Source organism: Elaeis guineensis, chromosome 9 (assembly GCF_000442705.2).
Source record: "Elaeis guineensis isolate ETL-2024a chromosome 9, EG11, whole genome shotgun sequence".
NCBI lineage: Eukaryota > Viridiplantae > Streptophyta > Magnoliopsida > Arecales > Arecaceae > Elaeis > Elaeis guineensis.
In genome coordinates, this window is record NC_026001.2 from 7208539 (window position 1) to 7223519 (window position 14981).

At 44.1% G+C, this 14981-nt stretch overlaps 1 protein-coding gene across 1 annotated transcript; it reads right to left on the reverse strand.

Annotated features, from left to right (window-relative positions):
* Positions 1 to 249: 249 nt before the first annotated feature.
* LOC105051849 (dirigent protein 22) lies at positions 250 to 1196 on the reverse strand. The gene has a single exon (XM_010932483.4). The coding sequence runs from the start codon at positions 978 to 980 to the stop codon at positions 396 to 398; it is 585 nt and encodes a 194-aa protein (XP_010930785.2). The 5' UTR covers positions 981 to 1196; the 3' UTR covers positions 250 to 395.
* Positions 1197 to 14981: the final 13785 nt, after the last annotated feature.

A 14981-nucleotide genomic window follows, 5' to 3' on the forward strand; every position in this document is an offset into this window, starting at 1 on the left:
TATATGCAGCTGTCCATGTTATGATGGCGGCCATACATGGGTGTGTGCACTGCAAGGAATCCATGCTCATTAGAAATTTAGGCCCCTTTGGATCACACATCTTATCGCATGGATCGGTAGCCACCCCCTTGGAAACCAGGTGGGTCTCACACAGCTACCCGTACTTTGTCTTTTGTTTCAACCGTGCTCCGTCACAAGCCATCCGTCCAAAAAACTTCAAACGTTCTGCTTGGAACCTAACTAGAGATGGGTCCCATAAACAAGATGCTCCACATTAAACAGGAAGAAAACTATCGATCAAACACACCAGTCTGCATAGAAATCAAAACTAAAGAAAATGACAAAGAAATCCTACATCTAATTACTGGTTCAATCTAAAATCTCAACGATAAGTTTCAGTAGTGCATCACATAAACGTTGTACTCAACAACTGCATCCCCCGATTTGAGATCGAACCAGTGGGTGTGGGCCTGAGCAAAGCCACGGGCGAAGCGGAACAGCCCACTCCCTCCGACGACCGGCATCTCCCGTACCTGCTGGAACGGTGGATTGCGGCCCAGCACGGTGAGCACGCTGCCGTTGTACTTCCCCTCCGTGAACACCAAGTTCATGGCCATGAGCAAGCCCAGCTCCTGCTGGGCCGCGGACGCGTACATCCCCTGGGCCCGGCCCACGGCCTTCGACGTCGGCTCCGGGGCCTCCGTCAGCAAATCATCCATCATGGTGATCATGCCGAAGGCCGACGGAAGATTCATCACCGGCTCGGTGACGCGCACCGCCGTCGCGTTGCGGCCGCTCACCACGTCGTGGAAGTAGAAGTGGAGGTGGCTCACCTTCTGCCTTAGCTTCTTCATATGGGCCCGTCTGGCGAATTGGGCCCCAGCTTTTGTATCACTTAGCCCACAAATGGGGAGGAAGAGGGAGGGGAGGAGGAGCAGCAGAAGAAGAAGAAGAGAGGAAATGGTTGCAGTGGTAGCCATTTTTTCTCTTGTGGTGTGTGATAGGAATGGAACCAACCTATGGCAGAGCTATATTTGTAGAGGGAACAAGTGGGGCGAAGAAAAATTACAAGTACAATAATGTTACTGAGAGGACCAGGTTGTATTGGAGTATGTGGCACAAACTGATTGGCTGGCTCAGCAGGAGCTTTGGTTCTTTTGGAGATTAATGGCCAAGGGGTAGACGTGGTGGATTACATTTAGGTCCGGCAAGGTGCAAACTCCATCATCACGGCAAGAAGTTGATCCAGCCTGCAAGTCTATGACTTGTCGGTGACGACGGGCTCAAGGACTGAGCAGCAAATCCACCACAGAACAGACAACAGCCAAGTCACCAAGTAATGGATGGGAAGAAACCGGGGCCCACCTTATGTAGGGCCGTGTGGCAGGGTTGGATTCGCTGGAACTTGTTGTTTCGTGTTACATAGTTCGTGGTCCTAGTCAATGTTTGAAGGTCTCCAAGACTATGGCACAGGGAGAACTCGCCACATTTCATCTGAGAAAAAGAAATCTACACCGTGGACTTTGACATCATGTCAATGCTATGATGGTTAAATTTCAAATGACTTCGCTTAGCTACCACGTTTTAATGTTCTCATTTGGAGAATTCTATACTTTTCTTGCATGAAGGATTGAAGAACTTTCAAAAGCAAAAGTAGGAAAAGGTGGAGTTCAAAGGAAGTATAAGACAATTTGGATGGTTAGGAATGTTCTCGAGGTCCAGTCTTTTGGTATTGGAAAAAATATGGCATGATCTATTTCGATAATTAGGACATTCATTGGAACAAGGCTAAGGCTGCGAAAGTGATTAATTGGGTTATTAGGAGGCTACTTACTTAGATGATATCTTAATATGGTGGTCCTAACACAATTTAGCATGGGTGAGTTGCACTTAAGGTATAATCATTCAGAAGATTCAAAGTGTCTTTACTCTTCGGGGAAACAAAAAGACAAGAAAAGAAAAGAAAAATGATACAAAGGTCCACTACTGAAGGTCTCAAATTATTAGTATACATTCGGATCATATTCTTGATGGAGCAATCTAATGATCCATTGACATATGGTGCACCAACTTGAAGTTCAATTTTCAAGTTGTGTGCATTTATGTATGCACATGTAAACAGTCAAGGTTCCAAAGCCTGCATTCCTGTATGATTAAGTTCTTGATAATACATTGCATGAAAGTAGGCATATGTGATTTCTTTTTCTTTTCTTTTCAGTTACAAGGGCCCTACATATGGGAATTCAAGGAGTCATCATACATCTAATATTGCATCCTAGATTATCATCATGTATGTTCAATTATCTTAAGCAGCGAATTTTTTGCATCCCAAGGTGGGGCTTGCTTTAAAGTCAAGTAAGTATAACCACATCCAAGAAGCATCTAGAATTGATTCGAGGCAAGATTTTGTGCTTTGAATTTGATATTTGGGTGCACTAGACAGAACTTTAACCACCAGACAACTTTAACTAATGTCTTTGAGATATGGGAGTGTAATAGTAACAAAAAGAATGACTCGATGTAAACTAAAGTGACTTTATCAATAAATTAATTGGGAATATATGGATGCATTTGAGACCACAAACCCCTGAGTCAAAAGTAGCCTGCACAAAGTTAGAGCAAATAACTTCATTTTTTTAAAAAAAAAAAAATCAAATTTCATGAAATAGCAGTCATGATTGTAATCTTCTTTAGCTTTTCAAATGAATTAGATTGATAAGTATATGATCTCATTTATCTAGAAGAATATTTGTAACCAGTAGTAGAGAATTTTATGAGATGTTATAGTGAAAATTCGAATGCCAAAAAGATTTTGATCTGCTAAATGGTACTGTTATTGGTAGCGTACATTCTAGAGAGAGGCTCCATGTTCGAACAATGGAATGAGTTACACAGCTTAGGATGTGATTCATAAAAGCTTTGGTAGAAACATCTTAGCCTATTGTCACAAAGAATTGTTTCAGTTATAGATGGTTTCATATGAATAGAGAACCAGCTGAGAGTGGTTAGTTCATGGATCAAAAGAAGTAGAGGAAGTCATAAAAATGAAGGGATGGTTTCTAGAGGAGCTTACCAAAGAGAACACAAATTTTTGGCAATCATATTTTAGGAGTTGATCATATTTTAGGAGTTGAACATGCTACTTTTGGTGCTTTTTGAAAAATATCATGCAAATTCTCAAATTGTAAAACTACTATATTTGTTCTGCTAAAATGCATCATCAATAACGACTCTCTATTAGAGAATGAGTGAGATGGTATGTGATCATCTTTCATGACATTGCGTCAGATGATTGATAAATTCAGAGTTAAGAATGTAACTTACATTCCAAATTTTTATGTTTAAAAATAAATTTAGAGAATTAATTTTTATAGTTAATATTGTCTTAGGACCTACGAGAGAAAAGGGGGAACCAGATTCTTACCAACAAGTTCCATGATTTGCTGAAGTGTTATATCAAATATTATGATAATTATAATTTTGAAAAACAAACTTATATAAAAATTTTTCTGACATACCATGGAGTGGAGCTCAACGCATAGTTGAAGGGACATGTTAAACTCGACGAGTATCTTACTCTCATGAAGGGCATAGGTGTGGAAGGAGTGCCAGAATGCAATAATTGCAAGCGTGGTTTGTGGAAGGAGAATGTAAAATATTCAAATATTTTCCTGACCATAATACCCCTCCTAGAGAAAAAAGAGAAGGACCAACTAAGCTTGGCTGCAAATGCCAGTAATTTTGCAAGTGGAAATTCACATGCTTCTTTCCCATTATCTTTCCTCTTTATCTCTTCTTTTTTCCCTTTCTAATTTTCTTCTTATCTTTCTTTCAACCATTGTATTTTTTAATAAAATCAAGAACAGAGCTTATCCAAGAATGTCTGAGGGAAGAGATAGATAAGCAAGAGTAAGTGATAGAATCTAATATTTAATTAAAATAGTGATAGAGTCTGTTGGGATATACCGACCGACGACCCCGATGGACGACCCCGGCTGACGACCGACGGACGACCCCGACCGACGACCGACGGACGACTCCGACGGACGACCCCGACCGACGACCACAGTGACCGACCAATCAACGGCTGCCGACCGACCGATGATACGTCGGTCGGGCGGGCCTTTTCTTCTCTCCCGACCGGCTGCACTATGGAGTCCGATGCCCGACTCCTGCGACGTGCCCGACTGACTATCGGAGGGGTCCCAAATTTCCACCCGACGCCCTTCAACTGGCCGCCGACCTATGGTCGGTCGGCTCCTACAATCGTCGTACTACTGCCAGAGACTGTCAGTCCTGACAACGGCATGCGGCACTACCGCCTAGGGGCATTATCCCGCCTAAGGCATGGTCAACTCTAGCGATTTGATAGCCCCACGGCGATTTGACACCTTTACGGCGACTCTGACAGTCTACAGTGAGTTGACAATTCTTCAATTATCCGCGCCATTAATGACGGCGCCATACCATGCTCCACTATATATATCGGGGAAGGCAACAGTGCTAGAGGTTCCTTCGAAACTCTTGGGCTTGCCCCCTCTCTCTCTTTCCCTCTCTCGATTGAGCTCTCTATCTTCTTTTCACTGTTGCCCAGTCTCCTCTCTGACTTGACCGTCGGAGGGTCCCCGCCGGAGCCGCCTCCGGTCAGTGCGGACTTTCTTTTGCAGGCGCTCGTTCCCGACGATCAGGCGACGAGGGAATTGGCCGCAACAGATTGGCGCGCCAGGTAGGGGGGGCCAGCGTAGTGCTTCATCGACAGCACCAGGGATTGCAACCCCCACAGAACTAGAAACATCTCTCCAGATGACAGACAAGAGCTCAATGGTCGAGGGTCACCGGATCGGTGAGGCGTTCTTCCCGTCGGAAAGAGGCCTCTCCTCCACCCTCCATGGTGGAACCTAGTTCCCCCCATCCCGCGGTGACCACGGAGGCGCAGATTGCAGCGATCGTGCGGTAGATGACCGTGTTGACAGACGCGATCAAGAGCCTTCGACAACAACCAATCCGACCGCCGCACTCGCCGGTGGAGCAACCGGCGGCACACCCGATGCCCTCCAGGAGCTTCCGACCGGTGCCTGACCTAGGGCACGGGCCGGAAGGAAAAGTGGAAGAAAGGTCGGGCCCCTGCTGAACCCAGCAGCCCCCCACCGATAGACGGATCTCATCCCGACAACGGAGTCTGAGACCGACGCATCGCAGGTATGACTCCTACACCCCGCTCCTCGTGCGCAGATCCTGATAGAGATCGAAGGAGCGGAGTATCTACGACGGCCTCGGCCTTTGAAGGCAAAAGGCCCCGACCAACACGGCTCGATCGTCGATCGCCGACCAACACGGCTTGATCACTGATCGCCGAATCAACGGCTCGATCATCGATCGCCGAACCGACGGCCTCGGCCTCTGAAGGCAAAAGGCCCCGACCAACATGGCCCGATCGCCGATCGCCGACCAACACGGCTCGATCGCCGATCGCCGACCAACACGGCTTAATCACTGATCGCCGAATCAACGGCTCGATCATCGATCGCCGAACCGACGGCCTCGGCCTCTGAAGGTAAAAGGCCCCGACCAACATGGCCCGATCGCCGATCGCCGACCAACACGGTTCGATCATCGATCGTCGAATCAATGGCTCGATCATCGATCGCCGAACCGACGGCCTCGGCCTCTGAAGGCAAAAGGCCCCAACCAACATGACCCGATCATCGATCGCCGACCAACACGGCTTGATCGCTGATCGTCGAAAGGCCCCGACCAACATGGCCAATCGTCGATCGTCGAATCAACGGCTCGATCATCGATCGCCGATCAACACGGCTCGATCGTCGATCGCCGAATCAACGGCTCGATCATCGATCGCCGACCAACACGGCTTGATCACTGATCATCGAATCAACGGCTCGATCATCGATCGCCGAACCGACGGCCTCGGCCTCTGAAGGCAAAAGGCCCCGACCAACATGGCCCGATCGCCGACCAACACGGCTCGATCATCGATCGTCGAATCAATTGCTCGATCATTGATTGCCGAACCGACGGCCTCAGCCTCTGAAGGCAAAAGGCCCCGACCAACATGGCCCGATCACCGATCGCCGACCAACACGGCTTGATCGCTGATCGTCGAAAGGCCCCGACCAACATGGCCAATCGTCGATCGTCGAATCAACGGCTCGATCATCGATCGCCAACCAACACGGCTCGATCGTCGATCACCGAATCAACGGCTTGATCGTCGATCGCCGACCAACACGGCCGATCGTCAATCACCGAATCAACGGCTCGATCATCGATCGCCGAACCGACGGCCTCGACCTCTGAAGGCAAAAGGCCCAGACCAACACGGCCGATCGTCGATCGTCGAATCAACGGCTCGATCGTCAATCACCGAACCGACGGCCTCGACCTCTGAAGGCAAAAGGCCCCGACCAACATGGTCGATCGTCGAACCGACGGCTCGATCATCGATCGTCGAACCGACGGCCTCGGCCTCTGAAGGCAAAAGGCCCCGACCAACACGGCCGATCGTCGATCGCCGAATCAATGGCTCGATCATCGATCGCCGAACCGACGACCTCGACCTCTGAAGGCAAAAGGCCCCGACCAACACGGCCGATCGTCGATCGTCGAATCAACGGCTCGATCACCGATCACCGAACCGACGGCCTCGGCCTCTGAAGGCAAAAGGCCCCGACCAACACGGCCGATCGTCGATCGCCGAATCAACGGCTCGATCACCGATCGTCGAACCGACGACCTCGGCCTCTAAAGGCAAAAGACCCCGACCAACACGGCCGATTGTCGATCGCCGAATCAACGGATCGATCACCGATCGCCGAACCGACGGCCTCGGCCTCTGAAGGCAAAAGGCCCCGACCAACATAGCCGATCGTCGATCGCCGAATCGACGGCTCGATCATCGATCGTCGAACCGACGGCCTCGACCTCTGAAGGAAAAGGCCCCAACCAACATGGCCGATCGTCGATCGCCGAATCAACGGCTCGATCACCGATCGCCGAACCGACGGCCTCGGCCTCTGAAGGCAAAAGGCCCCGACCAACAGGCGGATCGTCGATCGTCGAATCAACGGCTCGATCACCAATCATCGAACCGACGGCCTCGATCTCTGAAGGCAAAAGGCCCCGACCAACATGGCTCGATTGCCGATCGCCGAATCTACGACTCCGTTGTCGGTCTGATCGACGAATCACCGAACCAACGGCTTAATCTACGTCTCGATCGTCGAGGACCATCGGATTCTACGATGGAGATCGAAGGGGCGGAATATCTACGACGGCCCCCACCTCTGAAGGCAAAGGGCTTCGACTAATGCGGCTGGCTAACTTGCCGACTTAGCTTCGACTAAGAAGGACAAAACGCCAAGACGATCGCAGTCGCATTCGCGACATACCGATCTGGTCATGACCGATCGAAGGATATTCGGCTTGCCACTGTTTATCATACATCCCGATGCATACGTCCGACCAAGGGCCGGACAATGGATATTCGACTTGCCATCGTTATCCTATCCAAATACGTCGGACGCTACTCGACTATCAGATTCTGCGGAATGATCGTATTGACGAGCAACGTTCGGAGGTTGGCCGACCTCCGATCCGACGTGCATGCTCGACCTACAGTCGGGACGACCGATATTGGATCGTTCGTTGATGTGATCGTCAGAGTCGGGGCAAGACAAGACGGAAAACCACTCCTTTCGTCCGAAGCCATCGCCCACGTGTTCACGCGAGCCAACACGACATCGGACTCAAGAGTGGGGGGGGACAACTGTTGGGATATACCGACCGACCGACGACCGACGGACGACCCCGACCGACGACCGACGGACGAATCCGACGGACAACCCCGACCGACGACCGACGGATGACTGACGGACGACTCCGACGGACCAATCCCGACGGACGATCCCGACCGACGACCACCGTGACCGATCAATCAACGGCTGCCGACCGACCGATGATACGTCGGTCGGGCGGGCCTTTTTTTCTCTCCCGATCGGCTGCACTATGGAGTCCGATGCCCGACTCCTGCGATGTGCCCGACTGACTATCGGAGGGGTCCCAAATTTCCACCCGACGCCCTTCAACTGGCCGCCGACCTATGGTCGGTCGGCTCCTCCAATCGTCGTACTACTGCCAGAGACTGTCAGTCCTGACAACGGCATGCGGCACTACCGCCTAGGGGCATTATCCCGCCTAAGGCATGGTCAACTCTAGCGATTTGATAGCCCCACGGCGATTTGACACCTTTACGGCGACTCTGACAGTCTACAGTGAGTTGACAATTCTTCAATTGTCCGCGCCATTAATGACGGCGCCATACCATGCTCCACTATATATATCGGAGAAGGCAACAGTGCTAGAGGTCCCTTCGAAACTCTTGGGCTTGCCCCCTCTCTCTCTTTCTCTCTCTCGTTGAGCTCCTTGTTTTCTTTTCACTGTTGCCTAGTCTCCTCTCTGACTTGACCGTCGGAGGGTCCCCGCCAGAGCCACCTCCGGTCAGTGAGGACTTTCTTTTGCAAGCGCTCGTTCTCGGCGATCAGGCGACGAGGGGATTGGCCGCAACAGAGTCTAATATATTTAAGAGGAATTCAGTAAGTTTGAAAGTCGAATTACAGAAATAGTTAGAGTCAAATTTGTTTGGGATTTTGATGTAATAAGTCTAATCTTATTAGAAAAGGAGGAGAGAGCATATGATAGTCAATAGTTAGAAAGTAGAACTAAGGTAGGTATTTCACAAATAGAATTAAGAGAGAATATTTAATGATTTCCAAAACCATCATTTTATAAATATGCTGGTCTCTCCTTACATTTTACTCAGTGTATATATATATATATATATATATATATATATATATATATATATATATATATAGAGAGAGAGAGAGAGAGAGAGAGAGAGAGAGACCCTCTAAGCTTTATCCACATTGTATCTACATTCTATGCTCTTTAGAAAATTTTAATCGGATCTTCCAAATTACATAATGATCAAATATGATATTTTCATCAATCTCCAATTAACTGCTGTCAATAAAATTCCCACTAGACCATCTTGTGAGTCAAGTTAGAACTAATTCTTGAAATTTTAAGGTTGGTTCTAATCTCGCTGCAGCTGTTTAGGAGGAAATGATCCTCTTGCATGCATTGCTTGGTAACTTTCAGCTTAATGATAATCTCGATTTTTTATTGTGGAAGTCGCCACCATCGGGTTGCTTTTCCACATCTTCACTCTATGGCTTCATCAATTCTAGGAGAATCAAATGGAAGGTGGTGAATACTTTCTGAAAAAGCTGTGTCTCATTAAAAGTTAAATGCTGCATTTGACTAAGTCTCCACAATAGACTTTATACCAGGGAGTTGTTGCAAAGAAAAACTGACTGTCGTTTGGGTGGCTGTCCCTTGTGCGATTATTCAGTTGAGTCTGTTGATCATCTTTTTGTCTCTTACTCTTACACAGCATCCATCTGGACTCTATTTTGCGACCTTCTTTCGATTCAACTCCAAATGGTACCTATTGGAATCTCCTAATATCTTGGAGGCAAAACTCTTTTGCTAAGAATCAAAAGCAGGCTGGTTTCATGTTGATTATAGCATTCACTTGGTGCTGCTGGCTCGAAAGGAATAGAAGAGTTTTTCTTCGCACTTCTTCTGAAGTAAAGTCAGTAGCCCTCAAAATTATGTGGACTCTTAATGATTGGTCTGTGCTTCATCGGTACAAAGATCTTTCTGATTTCTGCTCTCTATGGGATGCAATTAAAATTTTTGTGCCTTCATTTTCTATGGTTGATGCTATGAGACCAGCTCCTCGTATTCATTGTTTTGTTTTTTTCTGCGGTTATTACTTTCTATTTTGGAGACGATGATGGAGTCCTTGCAGTCGATGATTTTTGAATAATCCACTGCCACTTTGTAGAAATTCGGATACTACTCTTCGAATCTCTTTTGTCTACTATCCTATATTTTGGATCATTCCTACCATCACTGTTTATTCTCTGTAATCCTCTAAAGTGAGTTGTGTAATTTCCTAAGACATTTTCCCTTGTCCCATCTCTATGTAAATAATTGACTTTTTCTTAATAAATTCCTTGGTCAGCAGTCGGTTGTTCCCACTACTCTCCAATACATCAAAAAAAAAAAAAAAAAATCTAAAATATCCTTGACATCTAAAGTGAAGAGAAAGAATGAGAAGGCCATCCTCCAAAGAAACTGCTATATCTCTTTTACATTTATATCTAGATGAAGAATAGTTTCTTCGGATCATTTCAAAAGAAACTAATGGAGACATTTTGATCATCTGAAGATGATATTGATGGAGACATTTTGGCCGTCTAAGGACGCAATTAGCTGAAGTGTGAAGGTGAAGCCAGAGGAGAATGAGGAAGAAGAGAAAAGATGATGCTGATGGAGACATTTTAGTCATCTAAAGAACCAATGAAAAGATTGCAATGAAAATGGACTGAAGGGATAAACTGCAACGAAGAGATAAAAGAAGGATGCGATTGAAATTTTTAAAACACGAAGTTGAGGAGATTAAAAGGTAATTAAAAATTATAAAAATATAGTTTATACTATCACATGCAGTGAGGTTGAGAGATGATTGATACGGCAACATGTTGCTCTCTCTCTCTCTCTCTCTTGAATAATTAGTGAAGTTGATATAAAATTGCCTAAACAGGACATATGTTGATGATGAGAATAGAAATAATTAAGATTAAATTGCTTCAATTAAGTTAAGGAATAACACGGATGTTATTGTTGGCACCATTTTTTTGGTGACTCATTTGGTATTCTTTTGGGTCCCAAATGTTGTGAAGTGGTCCCTTGGTGCTTCCTTGACACAACTTTTTCGTAGACGAATCACATAGAAATTCCTTACCTGACGTAGAAGGGAAGGGGGGAGTGTTTGTCACAGCATAATAATGGTGGGGACACAATTGCCGGTTCTCATTTAAGCTTCTCTCAGCGCAATGATGGACGATACAATTGGATATGTAGTTTAATACATTGCTTGGATACCCTAACTTTTGTATAAATTAGCATCGGCAATTTAAAAGATCTTATAATTAAAATATGAGACTTTTCACTTGGAGAAATGAGTGCCGACCAGCTGAGCTATTGCATGTTGATGGTGTACCCACTTGCTTTCCTCGAGAAAAAATAATAATAATAATAATATTTTTATAATATAAGATTTATTGAAAATATTAGTAGTTTGATATTTGAAAATATGATTTATATTATATTTTTGGTAAGTGCTGGATTTTCAATTTTCGCAATACTCCACCGATCAAAAGATGATGTTTCGGGCTTCTGGATTATTTTATATGAAAGTTGAGATCATCTAGAATAGATGCTTTTGAATGGTAGCCTGCTAGACCCCATGTGGTGTGGCTATATGCCCAAGTAAAGGATCTAATCTAGGCATGATCTTTGGATGTTGGTGTCCTGCCTTATAAATTCTTTGGCCCCTCTATAGGTTTGTTTTATCATTCTTTTGTAAATAACTTTTTTTTTTAATAAATCTAGGAGTAGCTCTTTGCTATCTCTTTCTTTCATCAAAATAAAAAATCTAGGCATGATCACACTTGTAGCCTAAACTGTCTTCGTAAATACGAAAAATTATTAGTTGAACTAAGTCCACCAACTTGGCCATGGGGCAATATAACCATAAGGCAATATGTGTAATGGTAATATAGAGATCTACGTCAAACACGTTGTTGATCCTATGATTAATTTTGATGATTATAAAATATTGAGTAATTATAATTCTAACCATATATTTTAAGGTTGGATATCTGACTTTTCAGATACTCAAATTAAAGATTTTATCTATGGGATAAATCTCCTCAAGAAAGCTAAGTCAAGGCATTTCAAAAAAGAAACAAAAGATTTTTGAATTAGTGGAGTCGACCACATAAATATAGGAGTCAACCCTTGAACCGGAAAAAGCATAAAATAAAAAAATTTTATATTTCAAGAAGTTCAGGAGTCGACCCCAAAAGAGGAGTCGACTCTGGCACGATTGGAGCTGACTAGCCGCACACGAGTCGACTCTCCCGATAAAAACAGAAAGCTATATTTTTGAATCTCAACTCAAATTAACCCCTAAAGATCTCGAGTCGACCCTTGGACTGGTCAAGTCGACTCATGAAGATGATGAGTCGACTCTCTCAGAAAAGACGGAATATAAAAATTTTAAATATAAGGCTAAGTCGACTCGTGGGCGGCTAGAGTTGACTCCTAAAAAATTCAAATCGACTCCTGACATAGGAAGCTATAACAGTTAGTTTTTCTGTATCTTTTCAATGGGTATTTCTTTACTCTAATAACTAGTCCAAATATTTCAATAGTCAAAACTCACTCTCCAACCACTTTCAAGCTTACAAAAGGCTAGAGAATCATTTGAAAAGAAAAATTAAGGGGATTATACAGTGAAACATTTAAATTTGTAACAGCACCATTGAATATTCTTGAGAAGAGGAAAACAGAAGAAAGTTATGCATTGAATTCGGTGGGCTTATATAAGTGATCTTCTCCATCAACAATAACATCCTCTCAAGTATCGAGAAAAAGTCAAGTCTCAAAAGAGCAATCCTTCAACTTCTTTTCCAAGTATTAAAGAGTTTTTATTTTCTGTTTCTTTTGTGCCGAAAGTTTTATTCCTTATATTCTTGAGTTTTCTTTACAAATTTTTTGGGAGTGAAAGAAAATTTGGTTACGTCCATCTAAGCCCGAAATTAGATATTGTACGATTTTGATTAGTGAGCCCAAAAAATTAATTGGATTGATTATGAATTCAAAAAATAATCAGCATAAAGATTTTAATTGATGATTCTAAAAAGCCAACTAAATTTGTTTGTGATTCCGAGTAAAACAAATACATTATAATTAGATTGATTATAACGAAATTTTCAAGAAGAATTTAGAAAGTGGACGTAGATGCAGAATTGCACCGAACCACTATAAATTTGTTGTTTTTATGTTGTGGCTTGTTTTGCTTTCATTACTTATTTTTTAATTCGCATATTATTGCTTATATATCTTAATTCCGCTGTAGTATATTGTATACACAACACAAGCACTTAATTTTGATTAATTTGAAGAGTATAATATCTTAAAGTTAGATTGGATAAAAATTTTTAAAGAATCCAATTCATCCTCCCCCTCCTCTTGGGTTGTTAATCCTTCTAGGCAAAATATGTCAATATCCCCTGGAGCATACCCTAGCATCTTGCTTTTCATGCGACGATGGCATTGAGCTCACCGGAGATTGGGCAGATTGGCTATAGGAGTCGGTAGTTTTGGGTATTGAGTGGTCGCTGGTGTAGGATGAGATAGAGACGCCAATAGCTAGTCCTCAGTGGCAGAGATGGAGAACCTCGTCTCCCACTCCACGAGCTGCACTGGAGGGCAAAGACAGGGAGCAGTCAAATGGAAGGGTCAAGGCTTTGGGATTGCTCAGTTGGAATCCTAGTCGATGGTGGCCGCTACCACATAGGAATCACCAAACTCCGGGGTGTGCAAGATGAAGTGCAGACTAAGCTAATGAAAAAATACCGGCCACAGCAGCTGCAATCATTTCAAAACATCTGTTTAACCACTCAAATAGTGTTATTGTATTTTTTTTTCATTGGCTTGATCTATGGTATTCATTATTTTTTATAAACTAAGTCTATCTAATAATTTCTAATTGTGGGCCCATGTTGGTTTCATCTAATGGATAGGTGGGTGGGTGCATGCATGCAGCCGAAGAGATAAGACCACTTTTAAATGCAAAGCTGCATGAACGAACCTTTTTCCTTTTCTTTCGGCCTTTAATTTGCCGTTGGTTCTTTTGCCTGGGTATTGCTTGCATTCATCGTTGTCGGCCCATGTTGGATTCACCAAATGGATGGGTGCGTGCATGCTTGCAGCTAAAGAGATAAGACCACTTTTTAATGCAAAGCTGCATGAAGGAACTAAAAATATTTCTAATCAAACTCGATAATTATTGAAATCTGAAAGTATTCGACCAACTTGAGTGTGAAATATCGATTACTTCTGTATATTGACTGTTACTAGTGATAATTAAATGGAGAGTGCTTCAGGTATTTGCCATGCTGACAACTCTACCCTCCTAAGTGCAGTGGAACCACGGATCAGTTGCTATCTTCTGACGAGGTGGCCATGAGCCATCGTTCAGGCATTCGGAGCCGATCAGTTTGACGAGAATGAGGCTGAGGAGAGAACTGAATTTAAAATATACCTATTTTGCTTTTTCCACTCATTAGCCTAGCTGTTAGGATTTTCACATTGATTAATGAAATGGATAAAGATCAGGACAAGCCAAAGAAAAAGAATAAATAGAAATCTAATTGAATGATTATTATATATCAAAATTTATGTTACTACATGCATCACAATTTTTTTTTCTGATAAAAAAAGACATGCACAATATGATAATTACTATAAATAGCCATCCAATAATCAGTAGCATGGATCACGTGCCAAACATGAGATGCTGGACTAAAGAGTGTTATCCTAATGCTTACAGAAAACAGGCTTAATCATGGTTCTCATTATTCACCTGCAGTCCAGGCCAGAGGGAAAGGGTGTATACAGGTTTGGTCAAGTGGAGGAAATTAAGTGGAGGGCGTCCTGCATAATATGTGCCACTGCTTCTTCCTCAGTCATCAACTTTTTTCATCAAGCAAGGTTGCACCTTGGATAGGAGAATTGGAGAGAGCTTCCAATTACCACCAGCCACACTGCAGGGCTTCATTGCTACATATCTCCATTATGGTATTCATTCCAATTTATGATAGTGTCTTCATACCTATAGCTAGAAAATTTACAAGGATTCATTCAAGCATCTCCATGCTTCAATAAGTCAGCGTACGAATGGTCCTCATGACAATTTCAATGGTGGTAGCAGCTCTGCTAGAGATGAAGAGGCTAAAAATGTGAAAGATCCTGTGCTGGTT

What these genes read in the sequence shown, in the direction of transcription:
- LOC105051849 (XM_010932483.4), bottom strand. Translation starts at nt 980, where the DNA reads ATGGCTACCACTGCAACCATTTCCTCTCTTCTTCTTCTTCTGCTGCTC.